The sequence below is a fragment of the Xenopus laevis genome, chromosome 2S (assembly GCF_017654675.1).
Source record: "Xenopus laevis strain J_2021 chromosome 2S, Xenopus_laevis_v10.1, whole genome shotgun sequence".
Classification (NCBI taxonomy): domain Eukaryota; kingdom Metazoa; phylum Chordata; class Amphibia; order Anura; family Pipidae; genus Xenopus; species Xenopus laevis.
In genome coordinates this window covers 10530841-10550011 of record NC_054374.1, presented here as the reverse complement: position 1 = coordinate 10550011, position 19171 = coordinate 10530841, and the positions used below count along the sequence as shown (strand labels likewise).

Below are 19171 nucleotides of genomic sequence, written 5' to 3'. Positions count from 1 at the left end.
TTTAGCTTTTTTTCTTTAGCAACTCTCCAGTTAAATTTCAGCAGGTTTCTGGTTGCTAGGTTCTAAATGACCCTAGCAAGCAGGCAGTTATTTGAATGAGAGGCTTGGATATGAATAGGAGAGGGGCTGAACAGAAAGATACTGTAAATAGCAATAACAATAAAATTGATGCTTCACAGAACAAAGGTTTTTGGCTGCTGGGGTCATGAATGAGTCAAAAGAAAAAGGCAAATAATTAAAAAACTATAAGGAATAGAAAACTAAGGCCAAATGAACATTTAGGGGCAAATTTACTTATGGTCGAATATCGAGGGTTAATTAACCCAAAAAAAACATTTGAAATTCAACGTTTTTTTTTATTCTATTCCTTCACTTGAACTTAGTAAATGGGCCCCTTAAAATTGCCCATTATAAAACATACTAAACATTAATTTAAAGGTGAACTAACCCTTTAAGCACTGCCAATATTTTTTGGTAATAATAATAATGTATAGTTCTATTAGATGGTCACTTTTAAAATGTAGGAAGGCATTGTTATTTTACTTATTCTACTAGATGGTCAGTAGTGCAACATGGGTTAGACTGTGTGCGAACACCTTCTTTTACTTACCTGGCTTCCTTCCTTTTGCCAAAAAACAGCTGGTTGAGGATTTCCTTTAGCTTCACATCCAAACGTTACTGTCCGACCTTGTGCCACTATCTGGTCCCGTGGTCTGACTACAAACTGGGGAGGAGCTGTAGAGGTGCAGAATATCCACTATAAAGCCATTTCATAATAAAAAAAAAATGCACATGATCGAAGAAAACAATTCATTAAAATTAATTAAAACTTGCTATTTTTAATTAACATTTATGATATCTTCAAAAATAGTGGCATTTCATTTTGGATCTTCTTAGCCACAGGTCAAACAAATTAATCCACCTGTCCTCTTTAGAATAAAACAATGAAAAATAATATATCATTTATAACGTTTACTTGTGTTATTGAACATTTAACCGATGCTTTATACACACACAAATGTATTTAGACAGTTATTTAGTAAGTTATTAAGTTATTATCTATTATTAAAATTACAGCAGGGACACGAATTGTATCATCAGTAATGAAGTGAGAGGAAGGTCACATCAAAAGACAATCCAGTGCTCTACTGCAAATTTTAATGACTTAACAAGCTACTAATATAATTTAAATTTTTATATCACAGCAGATCAAAGAGCATCATAGATAGAGAGGACCATTTGGAAACTCCTTCCTCTTCGCAGTTTATTCGCAAAGGTCTAATGAAAAATTCAATTAGAAAAAGTACAGGTTCAGCTTTTCCCACCGGTAACATAAAGCCGTTAAATCATTTTACCCTTTAAAGGGATACTGTCATGGGAAAAAATTTTTTTCCCAAAATGAATCAGTTAATAGTGCTGCTCCAGCAGAATTCTGCACTGAAATCCATTTCTCAAAAGAGCAAACAGATTTTTTTATATTCAATTTTGAAATCTGACATGGGGCTAGACATTTTGTCAATTTCCCAGCTGCCCCTGGTCATGTGACTTGTGCCTGCACTTTAGGAGAGAAATGCTTTTTGGCAGGCTGCTGTTTTTCCTTCTCAATGTAACTGAATGTGTCTCAGTGGGACATGGGTTTTTACTATTGAGTGTTGTTCTTAGATCTACCAGGCAGCTGTTATCTTGTGTTAGGGAGCTGTTATCTGGTTACCTTCCCATTGTTCTTTTGTTTGGCTGCTGGGGGGGAAAAGGGAGCGGGTGATATCACTCCAACTTGCAGTACAGCAGTAAAGAGTGATTGAAGTTTATCAGAGCACAGGTCACATGACTTGGGGCAGCTGAGAAATTGACAATATGTCTAGCCACATGTCAGATTTCAAAATTGAATATACAACAATATGTTTGCTCTTTTGAGAAATGGATTTCAGTACAGAATTCTGCTGGAGCAGCACTATTAACTGATTCATTTTGAAAAAAAAATTTTTTCCCATGACAGTATCCCTTTAAACATTTTTTGTTCGCTGGGCACAAAGTATTCTGAGTACACACCACCGTAAAGCATAGGAAATATTAAATACAGGGCACTTTAAATTCCATTTTCCTTATGGTACATGATTCCTTTCTGATACAGTCAGTGAGCACAGATGTCAATCAATGTCAGTCACAAGCAGTGTCATGCTAATAATGGCATGCAAGGGTGAGTAGGATAGAATGGAAATACAGTTGCTGAACATGAATTAAGTCACAGGCCATGTGCGAGGTGGTCTAGGATGAGGGGATGAAGGACCTTGAGGTTAATAACTTAATTTCTAGAGCTTGTTTCAATAGATTTGTCTGGAAGGGATAAATCAGAAGACAAGGTAGGAAGAATAATGAGACAGGAGCTTTGTGCAAAGCTGCACCTTGCAATGCAAACATATTTTAACATATTATTATTATTCAGGCTATACAGTATGTGGCTTTCATAGCTTTTTCATAGGCATTCCATCTGCTTATTTAGCAGGGGGTATTGGAATATACATCACACTCAAAGCCACAGCCTGCAAAGCACATGAATCCTCTTTCTAATTCTCAAATTGAAACGGTCACTAAAGCAACCAATGACATATCTCTATAGAAAAACTAAAGTAGGTGTATCAGCACTTTCTGCTTTATAAGAATTTATTTCAATTTAGAATTTAGACCTGGAGGCAAATCTATCATTTGTTTCCTTAACGGTATACTGAATCCTCCACATACATTGGCCCCAAAACAAGACCAAATCTGAAACTAAATTTGCACAGTCTTCTAATTTTTAATTGTCACATGACATTGGAGTTTGTATTCAGCTCGACTGAACACGATGAACAAAGGAATTGTGCTGGGATTTTGCTAAATTCAGAACAGAATCCTGTTCCAATTAACTCTACTTTGTCACAATCAACTCCGTATTGTGGAACTACTTGACTGCAGTAATATTTTCCACAAGATGGCTCTTTGATCGGTTGCATTTCTTGAATAAAAAACGTCACATTGCCATGAAGGAAAGTGCAAGCCTATTCCCAAGAAATGCAACCGAGCCAGGCGTCAGCCTATAGAAAAAAAAATGGGGTTTATTATATGGAGTTTACCATGAAGTAGGGTTGGTTAGGACCATATAGGGTGGCTTAGCAACTTAACATTAACATTAATTTTAATGAAAAACCCCAGTTTTCAATTTGTATGAACTTGCAAATAATTTAGTATTAGTAAAACTGGGGCCCAAGGGACATACATTGATCAATCCCTTTACAGTATACAAATAAAGAATGTTGAAGGTATGTTGTTGCTTATCTCAGGCCTCGAGTGAAAAAACAAAATGCCTGTGTGGCCATTGACAAACCATTTACTGCATGTGCATGTTTTGTCGTGGGACTGATAAATATTTTAGAAGGCATAAATAATACATCATCATTATTAATGTATTAAAGAGGGGACTACACGCAGCTAAACATAAGGTCTGTTTCATGAGCAGGAATTTATCACTGTCGGTTTTTAAACAGTGATGTATCATCAACATGACCTTATACAAAGCAAATTAAAGTAGTGTCTGTCAACTTCTAGAATAGACATAATGATCAATAATGACATAGTAAACATTGCTATTCTCTTTCATTTCCTTTATGTACATGTACATTATCAAAGGGTAAGAAATCGTATATAAAAATGCTATTATTGCTATTCTTATATAACTTGTACAGTGAATACATCTCTCTGGTACTGCCCTACAGTTTATGCTTTAGTTTTCTTATCATCCACTCCATTTTATACTGTATTTAATTGTTATGAAGCTTGATTGTTTCAGTAAATATATTTGCCTTGCAAATCAATCAAGAGTCTCATTTGTTCTATCTCCCTTTGCTGCTTTGCCTGTTCATGTCTGGCCCATACTGTCTGATACTCAAATATAAATGGACAACCATGTATATAATATCATTACTATGTGGATATGGAATCTTTAGATTTTATACGCAAAGGGTTAATAATCCCTCAAAGTAAAATCCTTAGAATTCGAATTTTGAATTCAAAGGATTTTGCGCAAATCCTATGATCGATCGACCAAGGATTTTACTTCGATCAAAAAAAGCTTAGAAAACTGATGGGGAAGGTCCCATCTCGTAGGCTAACATTGTAGCTCGGTAGGTTTAAACTACTGAAGTAGGTAGTCCAAGTTTTTTTTAAAGAGACAGTACTTCGACTATCGAATGGTCAAATAGTCGAACGATTTTTTGTTCAAATTGAATCTAAATCGAAGGTCGTAGTAGCCTATTCGATGGTTGAAGTACCCAAAAAAATACTTTGAATTTCAAAGTTTTTTTAATTTGAATCCTTCAGTCGAGCTTAGTAAATGTACCCCAAAGTCATTCCTGTACTATCTATGGCCCATGGGGTGAATTTGAGTGTTCTGTGTGCCTGTGAGATTTCCAGATAGGCTGGTTGGCAGCAAAATGATATTGATCTAAGACTTTTAGCTGTTTGACACAAACATACTTTGTTAAAGTTTTCATGTTTTGATCTCTCCTTGCATTGAAATTTATGGAGTTTGTATAGTATTTTTTAGCGTTAGGTTGCAGTAGTCCAGAATTTGGGGGAAGGTTTAATCAACAAAGATATTGGACAGTTTACACCTGTGAAAAACTTTGTGGAAGATAGAGTAAGTCCAAATGACATCCATTCTACAAAAACAGTTAATTGTTATTCAAATATTATGTTTTTTATGTAGCATTCTGAATATATTATATACTATTGAAATTGCCTGTATAAGCAACCAGTAGACTTTTAGGTTTTTTAAATGGATCAGTACCATAGCGGCCTATAACGTGGTTAAAGGGAGTTTGTCATAATTTGTATGGTTTCCTTTTTATTTCTAAATTACACTGTTTACATTGTACATTATTCACTACAATTTAAAATGTTATTCTTGAATCGACAAATGTATTTTTTTGTAGATGTAATACTGGTGTGGAGGCATCACCTCAGTGAACTATGCCTGATTCTGAGAAGGGGCCAGCACTTCTGGATGGAACTGCTTTGAAACAGCTATTGAATATATTGTATTTACCACAACCTAGCCCCTAGTGGTAGACATGAGAATAGCATCCAAGAAGGAAAAAGCAGGGGTTTCTACCACTAGGTGGGGATAGGGAGCGCGTTAGCAATGCAACAAAATCCTTCAGCAGAGGTATCAGGTAGCTGCTATCTATTTAGCTGGCCATTGTTCTGTTGCTAGGATGCTGATGGGAGGAGAGGGAGGGGTGATATCACTCCAACTTGCAGTGTAGCAGTAAAGAGCGACTGAAGTTTATCAGAACACAAGATACATGACTTGAAAGCACCTGGGAAATTGACAATATGTCTAGCCCCATGCTAAATTTTAAAATCAAATATAAAAAAAGTCTGTTTGGTCTTTTAAATAATGTATTTCAGTGCAGAATTTTGCTGGAGCAGCACAATAAATTGATGCTTTTTGAAAAAAACATGTTTTCCTGTGACAGTATCCCTTTAAGGGAACTGTGTAGATGTTATCTATGCAGCACCCAATGTTGAGGCTTCATCATATTAGAAATATAGGAACTGAATGTGAAAATGTGTTTTTGTTATGCCTCTACATTGGATCATTCTTAAAATAGAACTTAACTGGCAACATAAATTTCACACTGCATGCAAAACACCGAATAATTTAATATTGCATAAAATGAACACAAAGGAAGGGGTTAAGTTTGTAAAGGGGAGTCAATTAGTCCAGAAGAGTTTTTTTTTTTGCTGAAATGATTCAAATGATTACATTGGAGATTTCGGATGATTTATCATATACAGTAAACATTCCTTTTTAAGGGAATGGTTTATCTGATGAAATATTCAATTTGCGATGGAACATGTATGCCTTAGGGCTGGATCACTTAAAACAAATACATATTCCATTCATATTTTATTCATAAAGGCAGATTTGTGGAAGGAAGGGAAGTTTTGTTGTCAACTTGCATAGCTCATTACAAAACAATTCCAGCTTAACCAGTATACTTTATGACTGGAAAGAAGTTCCTGGGGATTAAGTTGGGGGTACTTTAGCCTTTAGCCTAAAGCTGGCCAAAGACACAAAGATCTGATCTTACAATTTGAGGATTCGTACGATTTACGGACCATGTGTCCTGACATTTTTCGTCCGGCGGAGATTGGTTGTTTGGTCAATTGGACAGGTTAAATGATTTCTGATGGCTGCTGGTAATATCTCTGCGTGTATTGCCGATCGTACGATTTTCAGTGGGAGACTGTCACTAGCTTTTGTCAGATTTAACTTTCGTACGATTGCTGTCAGGGGCAGAACATCGGCTGATCTGTTCTTTTCTACTTTATTTGATTGGAATGGTTATTGGCAGGTCGGAAGATGGGGAAGTCGGATCATATGTTGATTCGTACGATCGGATCTTTGCGTCTGTGGCCAGCTTAAGAAAAGAAATGTGTCATCAAGATGAAAAGTCCTTATGTGTATAAAAACTCTGTCCCAGTCTCAGTAGTTTAAAGGACAAGGAAAGGCAAAAAAATAAAATCCCATTTTTACTTTTTTTAATGAAAAAGAAACCTATCTCCAATATACTTTAATTAAAAAATGTGTACCGTTTTTATAAGAAACCTGACTGTATGCAGTGAAACTCTCCCTTCATTTACTGCTGTGGATAGGAATTGTCAGATGGTCCCTAACTGCTGAGCAGGGAAACAATCATACTTATGAACAGCAGGGGGAGCCCCCGCCTTCAAAATTAAGAAAGCTTACAAACATTAAAGCCTTATATTATAAAAAAGAGTTTGCTGTCACAGCATGAGATAAAATATGGCAAGACCAAAGTGAAAATATGGCAATCTACTTTATTCACTAGACTGAATTTTACAGTGCAGGTTTAAAGCCACTACAATGTACTAATTATGTTTGAAATATAATAGTTCAGCATCTACTGCTACAACTAGTATGACTAGTATGACTTAACACCTCTATAGTTCACCCCTAGTTATTATTTATATATATTCTTAGATAGTAATCAAATGGTCTGGTTTTCAAGTTAACATTTATCTTATAAAGATTCCCCAGAGGTCATTTGCACTAGCTTCACTGGTTAATTAAATGCTAATGAGAGAATCACTGAAAATCAAGCCTTTTGGTTACACTTGAGGGGGTCTTGTTATAAAACATTAGTTTTAACATCCTACTCTGTTTTTATGTTATGCTTGACATGATTAGTTCCTTTATGTGATTCATCATTTGAATTGCAGTAGTGTTGTGGCAAATGGTAGAGATTTATCAGGTACCCATTAAGAAAGTAGTGTTGTTTAGCAACTCAACTACCTTATCTCCCTACATAATCAGCTTCTATATATATATATATATATATATATATATATATATATATATATATATATATATATATATATATATATATATATATACAGTGGCCTGCAAAAGTATTCAGATCCTCGATCTATTCTGTGCTGATGTAATGTAGATGTTTTGTTAAAAAAATAATAAATAAAGCTGTTTAAATAACACATCATGATGTTGTAGGCTCATCTTTTGCAATTATAACAGCTTTAGGATTTTGCATTACGTATGCACCAGCATTGCACACCAAAGTTGTTAAGGATTGTTGGATGACCTTTGCACATGACTGATTTTCAGCTGGACTGGAATCAATGAATTAAGTGTTCTATAGTAGGACACTTCTGGTTTTGCCAGAGTTAGTTTGGCCTCTTATTTGTTACCCGTTTCTGCTAATGAAAGCAGTGCCACAGTATGATTTTACTCCCTCCCCATCACTATACTTCACAGTAGATATTAATCAACATATTAAGAGTTCTTAATAAAACTGAGGAAGGGTGGCACAAAATAATTACTACCTATAAAAATCCATATGGGATAGTAAGGTTTGCTAAAAAAATAATAATACAGGTTTTGTTGTCCAATTAAAACAAGATAGATATAAATCCATGTGTCTGGCTCAAATCTACACAAATTCCCCATGCCTTGAGTGAAGTATGGTAATTGAAGCGTGATACTTTGGAGCGGCTCATCAGCAGGGACTTGGAACATTGTCTTTATAAAACAATACACAAAAATGTATAGTATAGAGTTGTTCAAGAACTAAAGGAGAATGTCCAGCACTGCCCCAGTTAAGGCTCATTTAGAATATATAGAACCATTTAAAAATTGGGGTGTTCAAGGATTTTCTCACTATCCTGAACTACCTGGAGGTAGTCTGCCTGAAGAAAATGTTACCACTGTCACTTCAAAATAGTGTGTAAAAGTGCAATACATGCTACTTCAAAATATTAAGCTGTGGGCCTCATCTACCAGCATTAGTAGATGAGGGTCCACTATATTCACACTAACGAGAGGCGTGGCTAAAATTAAACAAATATTGAGTTATTTTAATTATACCTGAAGTGAAAAAAACATAATAGACAATGCTTTTAATTGATGAAAGCTATCATTAAAGCCGAAAGTAGGTCATATTACTAGAGTAATTCTCTTACATCCAATCACCGCAATTTGTCTCTGTAACAGTTGCAGTGAAAAAACACCAATACCATTGGTACCATTGTATCATATGCATATTTAGCTTATTTTTCATAGCAATTTGCATCTCATTTTTTTATGAACTGTAGATAAGCCGAGTATGAGATATAGGGGCAGATGTACGAAGGGTCGAATATCGAGGGTTAATTAACCCTCGATATTCGACTGGGGAATTAAAATCGTTCGACTTCGAATATCGAAGTCGAAGGATTTTGTGCAAATAGTTCGATCGAAGGAATAATCGTTCGATCGAACGATTAAATCCTTCGAATCGAACGATTCGAAGGATTTTAATCCAACGATCGAAGGATTATCCTTCAACCAAAAAAAAGATAGCCAAGCCTATGTGGACCTTCCCCATAGGCTAACATTGACTTCGGTAGCTTTTAGGTGGTGAACTAGGGGGTCGAATTTTTTCTTAAACAGACAGTACTTCGACTATCGAATGGTCGAATAGTCGAACGATTTTTAGTTTGAATCATTCGATTTGTAGTTGAAGTCGTAGTCGAAGGTCGAAGTAGCCCATTCGATGGTCGAAGTAGCCAAAAAAACACTTCGAAATTTGAAGTATTTTTTCTTCTATTCCTTCACTCGAAGTTAGTGAATGGACCCCCAAGTCTAAGAAATGTCAAAGCAATTCTGAACACCTTGAAGCATCTAAATGGAAGATAGAATATTTCAAAATGCCATGCTAACTGAAAAAAAAGGATGGTCACTTACCAACAGGGCGAACTGAAGACATTATAATGATGGTGAGAGAACATAAAAAAAGAAATTAAAAGAAAGGTAGTAAGAATGTGTGACATGCAATGTAAGACAAATGGACAATAAATATTTCAGAATTCATGCATGCATTTTGTGATTAAACTAAAAAGCATATCATATAAAAAATATTTAAGACTTATTTACACATCTTCATCAGATGTAAAAAAAAAACATATAATACACAAAAGCCCTGAATATGCTGTAAATTATATCCTTATAAATGACTCTAAGTGATGTCATCAGTTAAACTAAAATTAGTTGTGTATTATAATAAATAAAGTACCCCTTATAAGGATATTAGAAGTAACCTCATTAACTCAAGGGATGAAAACATAATTATGCCTCTTTATAGGTCCCTGGTAAGGCCTCATCTGGAGTATGCAGTTCAGTTTTGGACTCCAGTCCTTAAGAGGGATATAAATGAGCTGGAGAGAGTGCAGAGACTAAGTGCAACTAAACTGGTTAGAGGGAGGGAAGACTTAAATTATGAGGGGAGACTGTCAAGGTTGGGGTTGTTTTCTCTGGAAAAAAGGCGCTTGCGAGGGGACATGATTGCACTTTACAAGTACATTAGAGGACATTATAGACAAATGGCAGGGGACCTTTTTACCCATAAAGTGGATCACTGTACCAGAGGCCACCCCTTTAGACTAGAAGAAAAGAACTTTCATTTGAAGCAACGTAGGGGGTTCTTCACAGTCAGGACAGTGAGGTTGGGGAATGCACTGCCGAGTGAGGTTGTGATGGCTGATTCAGTTAATGCCTTTAAGAATGGCTTGGATGATATTTTGGACAGACATAATATCAAAGGCTATTCTGATGCTAAGCTCTATAGTTAGTATAGGTATGGGTATATAGAATTTAATTAAAAGTAGGGATGGGTGTATGTATGGATGCTGGGTTTTCATTTGGAGGGATTGAACTTGATGGACTTTGTCTTTTTTCAACCCAATTTAACTATGTAACTATGTAACCTCGAAGTTCCATGACCTGTATAAAAGCACGGTCATGGAACTCCTCGGTGACATATAATATCCTTATATTTTACAATAGTGAGTACTTTATTCACTATATATACCCCTAAATAAGGAGGATGATCTGGTAGGTTGAGGACCACATTGGACCAATGCAATCTAAAAACACTGCACAGAGCCCTATAGCGTTTGGTACTATACACAATGGATCATTGGATCAACCTAATGTTCCCCCCACTAGTGACCAATACAGCTATATTTGTCTCAAAATTGCACTGCCAGTAGTAAGGCTAAACAAATAGAGTAAAGATAGCCATGCAGTTTATTGGCTAATGACCATATCTAGAAGACAATAAGAAAATTGACCTTCCCCCAAAATTTGATTGAAAGCACACATATTTTCAGTGGGCATGCTTTAGTCATCAAAAGTGACTTTGGTGTTTTAAAAGTCACACGTTTATTTGTTTTATCGGTGTGAGTTTTCATCTTTCAGTCTTTCAGTCTGCAATAGCACCCATAAGAACTTCCTCTCTGTTTTTTTCAAGCTGCAGAATAAAAATCATCAATGCATAATTTTTAAAATTTGTGATAAATCCGTGCATTTTTTTATATAGGGAGTTAGCTATGCACACAAGGAAAGTGCTACAAATAAATAGAAAGAAGTAGCAGACCAGCAGAAAGGGCTAATTTAAAAACTAGTTGTTGACTTAGTCTAGTCCACTTATACTTATAAGTCTAGAAGGATCATTTAGCCCTTCTGTTTTCATTCTCAAGCAACATCAACAAGAAAATTACTCAGAAACAGATGAACATTAAATGATTTCATCATGGGGAAGGATTTAAGAAAGGCTCATTAATGATCTTAAAGGCTATACCTGTTTGCTTTCATTAATTGCTATTTTATATTGATTCTCTATTCGTTTTTCTTTCTGTCCTTTCATTCTTAGCCCAACGGATTCTGCTGACTCGGGACACAAGTGCTGTGCTACTGAAGTACTAGTTAAGTGATTAAACAGAATGTGCTTGTGATTCTAAAAGCATGTGTTTATTAATTAGACTTGAAGTGTTCCGTTGAGAAGAACACAATAATCGCATGCCTTGAATATCAACATAATGAGCAGAAACGCAAATCACCCTTGGGCAGGTAGCTGATAAAGTTTCCTGTAGCCATAATTACTAAACCGTGCAATCCATTTCTTGTGGCTGTCTCTGAGCATACAATTGCAGAAATAAAATACAGCTAAAGCACAATATTAATAGAAAGGCTATATATTGTCATTGGAATAAAGAAGATTCTGTTTTTTTTAGCATTAAGCTTTACAGAAATGTATGGTTATTACCTTGAACTGGAAAATATATGATATTACCTGTCATAAAAATGTTTTATTCCTACTAGTTTCATTGTAGGTGCTAGTGGTTGAAGCAAAATATAAATCAGCCGGACCCGTTTGTATCCTAAAATACTGCAGTTCTAAAATCTTCTCAGATAAAAAAAAGCAGCATGGACTTTTTCTAACCCTTAGTAGTGAAGTGTATTAGTGATGCTATCTTATTGAGAATATCATTCTGACAGGTCTCTCCTATAAGACCTAAAGATTAAACAGCTTTAATGTTACATTATTTGACATATTTCCTACAAAGGAACAGTGTTAAACGTTGCCGTTAAAATTGGGCCCAATTGTTTAGGTACAAGCAATCTTTCAAACAATTCTTCTTAGGAAGTATTTTTCAGAATTAGAGAATTAACACAGCATTTTGTGACTCATGCTTTTTAATTAGTAATTTATTTTTTTAAAAAACCCAAATAGTTTCTATGAATTCTTGGGTTTATACCTTGAGCTTTAATGTTTACTTAGGTCCCATGCTAAGCAGGTTCACAAGCACTCAACTGAGGAAGAAGTGATAGACAGCTCATACTATATGGTTTTTATTTACTACTGAAGGCGTAACAGCTAGATCAGGGGTAGGCAACCCGCGGCTCCTGAGCCTCATGCGGCTCTTCATCCCGCTTGCTGCGGCTCAGTCTTGCGGCTTTGCCTGTCACATCGTCTATACAGCCCTCGCACCTGCTGGCAGCTCAAAAAGCCACCAGCAGGTGCGAGGGTTGTATAGACATCCCAGGCAAGACCGAGCCGCAGCAAGATGATTGATCATGGTCCTTACCGCAGTCACACACTCAAGACAAGAGAGAAGCCTCCAGAGACAACTGCAGTAAGTGCGAGGGCTATAGATGTGGATGTGACGCATATTTTAATGACGTCTCTCGCCCTCACCTTTAAACAGATGAGAACACTAGCATGTAATAGGGCTATTCAGTGTTTAATTTATTTCAAAGTAGGCCTACACATTGGACTTTTGTTGTTGTAACAGTTAAAAATTTAAAAAAAGGTTAAAACTTTTAAAAGTTTATAAGTGGTGTTATGTTTTTCTTTAGTGGAAGAGAATGGCTCTTTTGATTGTAAAGGTTGCTGACCCCTTGGCTAGATAAAGCAGAATACGCATGGTCATTGCTTCTATGTTTTCTTGCCTTTTGAGACAATATGCTGTTGCATCTACTAATGTGAACAAGACACGGCATCTAAAGGAACAAGACAGCCTATACATGGAGAGGTCAATTTATCAAAAGCCGAATTTTAGAAACCACAAATAGCGATGGGCTAATTTATTTGCCAGGCACCACTGTGCTTATCTTCGCGACACCGCTGTAAAAATTTGCCGGTGTAAAAATAAATGGACACCGGCATCAAAAACGAGACGCTGGCACCGTTTCGCGAATTTCGCTAACCACAAATAAATTCACTTTCTCCAAAACCACAAATGTCATGATCTGAATAAAAAAAGCACGAATGAAAAAAAAACCCTAAAACCTTTAAAAGTCTGAATTGATTTAAAAATGGTTCAATAAGATCAGCGCAGCTCTCATTGACTTCTATAGGACCTCGACAACTTTTACTTGGCAAATTTTTGTATTAGAGTTTTTCGTTTTTTTTACAATTAGAAAATCTTGAATATTCAGAGTTTTAGAGAAATAGAAAAAACACACATTTTTACATATTCATGCCAAAAATAGACTTTTGAATGTAGGTAAACAGGCCCATTACAGTCTTACTTGGTGTATTTCACCGATGCATGTTTTTTCATTGGACCTTTGCCTGTAATTGAGGAATGTAAATTCATGTCCATAGAATGTCTAAGTGACACTCAGAATGACACAACTGCAACTTTTATGCCAAATTGTCCTACAATTGATGCCCATGTTGCTGAGCAGTTTACCCACAAAATGTGAGGACAACACATTTACATTATATTGATTTTTTGAGCCTACAAAAATAGTTCCATAGTGAATGAGGCCCAACATCATAAAACATGAATCCAATTTTGTTAGGAATGTGATTTCCTCTTATTTTTGTACACATGTAAGTTTATTGTGTGCAGCATTTTGTTGATACTGATACATTACTTTTATAAATAGGCAAACCAGAGATGTAGATGTAGAATTTACATACAAAGGAGAACCCTTTTAGCTGCACCAGGTTTACAAATGTTATTCATTCTATGCTTTGTAACAATTCATACATTTAAATGCAGTCCATTTATGCTATATTACATACTGTCAAAGAAGCCTCAGTTGTGGATATATGTAGAAAAATCATTGTGGTATGTACAAAATGGGATTAGGGTCTATCTTATTTAAAGACAAAAAATGCTATCACCATGAATCAGATAGCCAAGGTATGATTTAAAATGAAATATTCACAAAAACATGCAATAGTGAATGTGTAAAGAAAAGGACAGATTATGCTAAACATGTTTTTATAAAACGTTTTCCAGCTTTCCTGAAAGCGTTCAGCATGCACCATTAAACTGTGAAATAGAGTGGCCATCCAGTGTAGAAAAATAATGTTTGCCATCTGAAATGCATGCAATATTTTAAACAAAGTTCTGCATTTTTTGAAAAGTTTCTCTATTTTTAATGTGTTTCTTCCTTTCAAGATTTCCTGGCAAGCAAAATAGGACTCATTTTCTGAATCATTCATTACGCCGGTATGAAATGTGGCTTTAAGCAACAAAATGAAAGGCACTCATCTGTGTCCTTAGAGAAAAAAGCAATATATACTGTGACACTTCTATCTTTTTTCCCCACACTTCTAGATATTGGTTGGGAAAGGTACCGGCAATAGGAATTAGTTAAAAGTAGGGCCATAATCTTTCCTAAAAGTAAAAAAACAATAATTATATGGCTAAATTTAAATGTATAATTTTATTCAAACATTATCTTTTGTTATGCAGATTTCAGTTTCTAGTAAAGGAGGTCACTCTAGCAATTTTATTTTCCAGGTTGATGAGAAGCAGAATAAAAATGTTTTGGTGTTTTTTCAGTTATATTTCTATGCTCAAAAAACTGCTTAAAATGAATAGAATTGCCCCACATAAATCACTTGCTATGCAATAAGTAATTTTTATGTTATTGTATTTAAAACAAGCCTGCATTATAACTCTGAATTTTATTTCAGCCACTTAGTAATAAGTAAGTGAGATATTTTATCTAAATAGAGTAAAGATGTATAAATACAATTGCATAGTCTCCAAGTGCCCCTAAATAGTGTGGCTTCTTTATTGATGGAATAATCAAGTGAGCAAGTTCACTCAGCATTTGTGCTTTAATATGATTCAAATAGCCAATGTTAGTTGTACTCTAGCTGCAGCTAAACATTATATCCCACTATGAAGATATAACTCGATATAACCAAGACTTTATTGTTTAGGAGTAGATTGGATGCTCTAGAATATTCATCATTGCTCTACAATGGAGATCTCCAGCAGGGTTGGGTTCTATAGGCCATCTACATAGTAAGGTGCTTGCTTGCCTGAAAAGTTGAGGCTCAACCTAATATCTCGATAGCCCAAAGACACTAGCTTTGATGTCCAACCTTAAGCCACGTCTTAGCTGCCAGTTTGTTGTAAATCCTTTCTCTAGACCAGGGATCCATCTGTTAGGGGGCAAGAAAAGCATGAAAAAAAGTTCCTGGGGGTGCCAAAATTTGTGTTGTGATTGACTATTTGGTAGCTCCTTTGTGTACTAACAGCCTACAGGAGGCTCTGTTTGGCAGTACACCTGTTTTTCATGAAATAAAAACTTGCCTCCAAACCAGGAATTCAAAAATTAGCAGCTGCTTTGAGGCCACTGAGTGCAAGGGCCAAGGGGTTGGTGAGCAACATGTTGTTTTTCAGCCACTGGTTGGGGATCACTGACCTACCACCAATTAAAGGTATTATTTTTTCTATTCAGTGTCAAGTAGTGTTAACTCACCTCTCACTGTAAGTGTGGCTGAAGCTTCTATTTTCCCAACCCGGTTTTCAGAAATACATGTAAAGGTCCCTTCATCGCTGCCGGAAGCCTTCTTAATCCTCAAAGTATAGTCATCCTTGATGTCGTATCTGTATTTCAGGATACAAAATGTAGAAATCAACATACTGTAGACTTACACTGGCTTTACCTGGAATAATCATATCCATCTTGAACAAATCTTTTGGCACAATTTTTGCAAGGCTTTAATTATTTCTCATGTAGATATTCTTATTATTACAATGATTAGTTAAAAAGTTTAAAGCCATAAATTAGTATTGCTATGTTCACTCTCTTTTTGAGCCTTATTAATAATATCATCTGTTCCATCATGCACAGCAGAAAGTCTATACGGATACTAGCATTTCTCTATACTTGACTGACACTGTTGTATGTCACACAATGTACATTACATTTTAATGTTTTTATGGCTTTACTGTTTCTGTTTAACCATATCATTACTTTAATAACACTTTAATCCCATCACTGAGCCACTATATTATTCTAATCTCAAATGACTGGTTTTATATAGAAGCCAAAACGATTCTCTTGTGAACACTAATATATTCTTGATGCTAATAAATGCACTAGGTAAGCAGAACAAAGCCTTACTGCTTAGGAAGACACAACATAAACGCTAATATATATATATATATATATATATATATATATATATATATATATATATATCCTGCTTTTCAGCTCTATAACTCTGAGTTAGTCAGCGACTTAAAGGGGGGGCACATGGGACATAACTGTTCAGTGAGATTGTAATGATCCTCAGCATTCAGCTCAGATTCAAAAGCCACAGAAATGACCCATGTGCCCCCCCTCAAGTCTCTCATTGGTTACCAGGGTAACCAGTCAGTGTAAACCAAGAGAGCTGAAAAGCAGGAAGTAGTGTTCTGGCTATTATGTTACACATCAAATCACTCCAGCCTTTATACATTACATTTTTGCCTAACTAACTATATTAAAAACATTTTTTATTTTGCACAGCCTATCTATTTACCCAGTTTTTATTTTTACACTGAAAAATTCCTTTAAATTACTAGTTTTTGAGATGCACAGTTCTAGTTGGATATGATTGAAAATAGCAATGCAGTTTCACACGAACACACAAATTATGATAGCCTCTATATTATTTAAGCTTAATGATAGCTGGCCTCAGACAGATGGAATTGAGTTTTTTCAGAGTATATATAAGACACCTATCTGTTTCTACAAATCACTATTTCAGTGAATGACATAAAAGCAGTCAGCGTGACCCTTCAAACATATTTCCCTTATCTCTGTCCCTTGCTCTAATCTTCACTTTTTTCCTAGGTTTGCCCACAAACTGAACTGTCCCAAAGAACATTTAATGACAAATGGAATAAAAGTAAAAAGTGTATGTTGCCATTTGGGACCATTTTTGTATGGAGCCATCATATGTGCAAGAACCTTTGCAGCCACTTACAGCATTCTGCCTTAGTAAGAACCTCAGTTTCAACCAGTTATGACAAATGTATTCACCAGCTTTTGCTTCTGATGTGTCATTGCCTAAACTTTTTTAATATCATCTAAAAATTTATTTTGATGAAACACAATATTATGCAAAGCATGTATATTTCAGATTTAATAATCAATAAACCTGCCAATGATTGGCACTCGGTATGTACAGTACATAAAACACTTTCCTCCTACTGGTGAATCTTCAAGGTCATCGATATAAATTCAAAAAGCTACATCCACAGAAAGGATGTGCAATAACCTGGATGAGGGTGGTGCAGACTAGGGAACCAGTCTGGAACCATTAAAAGCTTAACTGGAGTTCAATGTCAATAAATTGGAATAATGCGCATGAATTAGGTAATACATACCATTTAAAGATGCAAGGGATCTAATTTATCTGTTCAAGTTCATAAAAAAAGAATGTGGATTTACTGCAACAAAATCAATGACAACATTTGCTCATTTCCAACAACCGTGAAAGGCCAAAAATGTTTAGGGATAATTCACAAAGGATTTCCCAACTTAAGATGAAGTGAAATAATACCAGCCATGTGTCCACCTTCTGAATACTAAATACACTTCAGATGCTCACACATAAATCAGGGAGTAAGGGAGAAGGTCATCAAGAATAATATATGGGACCTGATAATAAAAGATTGGCCAAATACTGTAGGTGTTTTGAGCTTAAAAACAATCCAACTGAGGAAATAACTAATTTGATTGTTTTTTTAGAGAAGAATGGATATTTTCTTTTGCAACTAAAACTAAAGGGTAAACCTACAGAATTTTAAATGTATATTGATATGCTATAAGACTAAACAGAATATGGCATTTAAACTATAAATGCAATACAGGTATGGGACAGTTATCTAGAATGCTTGGGACCTGGAGTTTTCTGGATAATGGATCTTTCCATAATTTGCATTTTCATACCTTCAGTAAACTAGAAAATCATGTAAACATTACAAAAACACTGGTTCTGCTTCCAATATGGATTGATTTTATCTGTCGGATCAAGTACAATGTACTGTTCTATTATTATAGAGAAAATGGAGTCTATGGGAGATGGCCTTTCCAGATTTAATTGCCTTCTATGAGGAGGTAAGCAGAAGCCTAGACATTAGGATGGCAGTGAATATGATCTACTAGATTTTGCTAAAACATTTGATACACACACAGAAGGTTACTGAATCAGTTCCGGAATATTAGCCTGGAACATCATATTTGTACTTTGATAGAGAACTGTCTGAACCATAGATTATAAAGAGGGAGGGAAATGGAACATTTTCAGTTATTAGTGGAGTACAGCACAGGTTTGTCTTTGAAACTTTGCTTTTACATTTATTTGAGATTGGCTTTAAAATTACTGTTCCAATTTTTGCAGAAGTGTGCAAAATATTAATTTTACTAATATTATATTAATATTAAAAGCTAAAAAAAAAGAAAAGAAATAAAGTAATAAAAGATGTAGGGACTTAACCTCCCTAGATCAGTATAAAGGCTAGTTTTATGGCCTATAAATAGATAAATATAAATGAGTGCACATTTATTAATACTGTATGTCATTGCAAGCAAATATCTTCAAATTGCCAAACAGCACACCCTGGCAAGGACTGGGAACATGCTCACAAAACATTGAATTTTTCAGAATGTTTTTTTTACTTTTCATATAGTCTATCTCAGCAAAATAAGGCTAAATATTTAGCTTGTTACTATAAGCATTTGTTATGTTTGAAAGACATGACATGCAATAGTACAGTATGCAGAAAATATTTCATCAGTTTACAAATATGTAGTGATGATCGAAATTTTTCACCAGGTTTAATAATGAAAATGACTCTAATGGGTGATAAAATTTGTAGCACATCAGAAATTTGGTGCGCAATTTGAAGCACGGCAAAAAAAACTTTGTTGCCCGTGAACTTCAGTGCATTTCAATTCATTTTCTCTGTTTCCAGAATTTTATGTGAAGCAAAATGGGTCAGATTCACCCGTCAATATTCAGAT

The 19171-nt window shown here is 35.3% G+C and overlaps 1 protein-coding gene across 9 annotated transcripts in view; it reads right to left on the bottom strand.

The window, feature by feature from the left end:
- The window catches only part of robo2.S (roundabout guidance receptor 2 S homeolog), a 654191-nt gene that overhangs the window by 74591 nt on the left and 560429 nt on the right, over positions 1–19171 (bottom strand). For 6 of the 9 annotated variants that reach the window (XM_041583357.1, XM_041583363.1, XM_041583359.1 and 3 more), the window contains exons 6-8: positions 15635–15762; positions 9305–9316; positions 611–735 (exon numbers count right to left, since the gene is read on the bottom strand). In XM_041583357.1, coding sequence (XP_041439291.1) covers positions 611–735; positions 9305–9316; positions 15635–15762 — 265 coding nt within the window. The remainder of the gene's footprint in view (positions 1–610; positions 736–9304; positions 9317–15634; positions 15763–19171) is intronic. The other 3 variants (XM_041583358.1, XM_018248845.2, XM_041583365.1) reach the window with 1 other exon arrangement.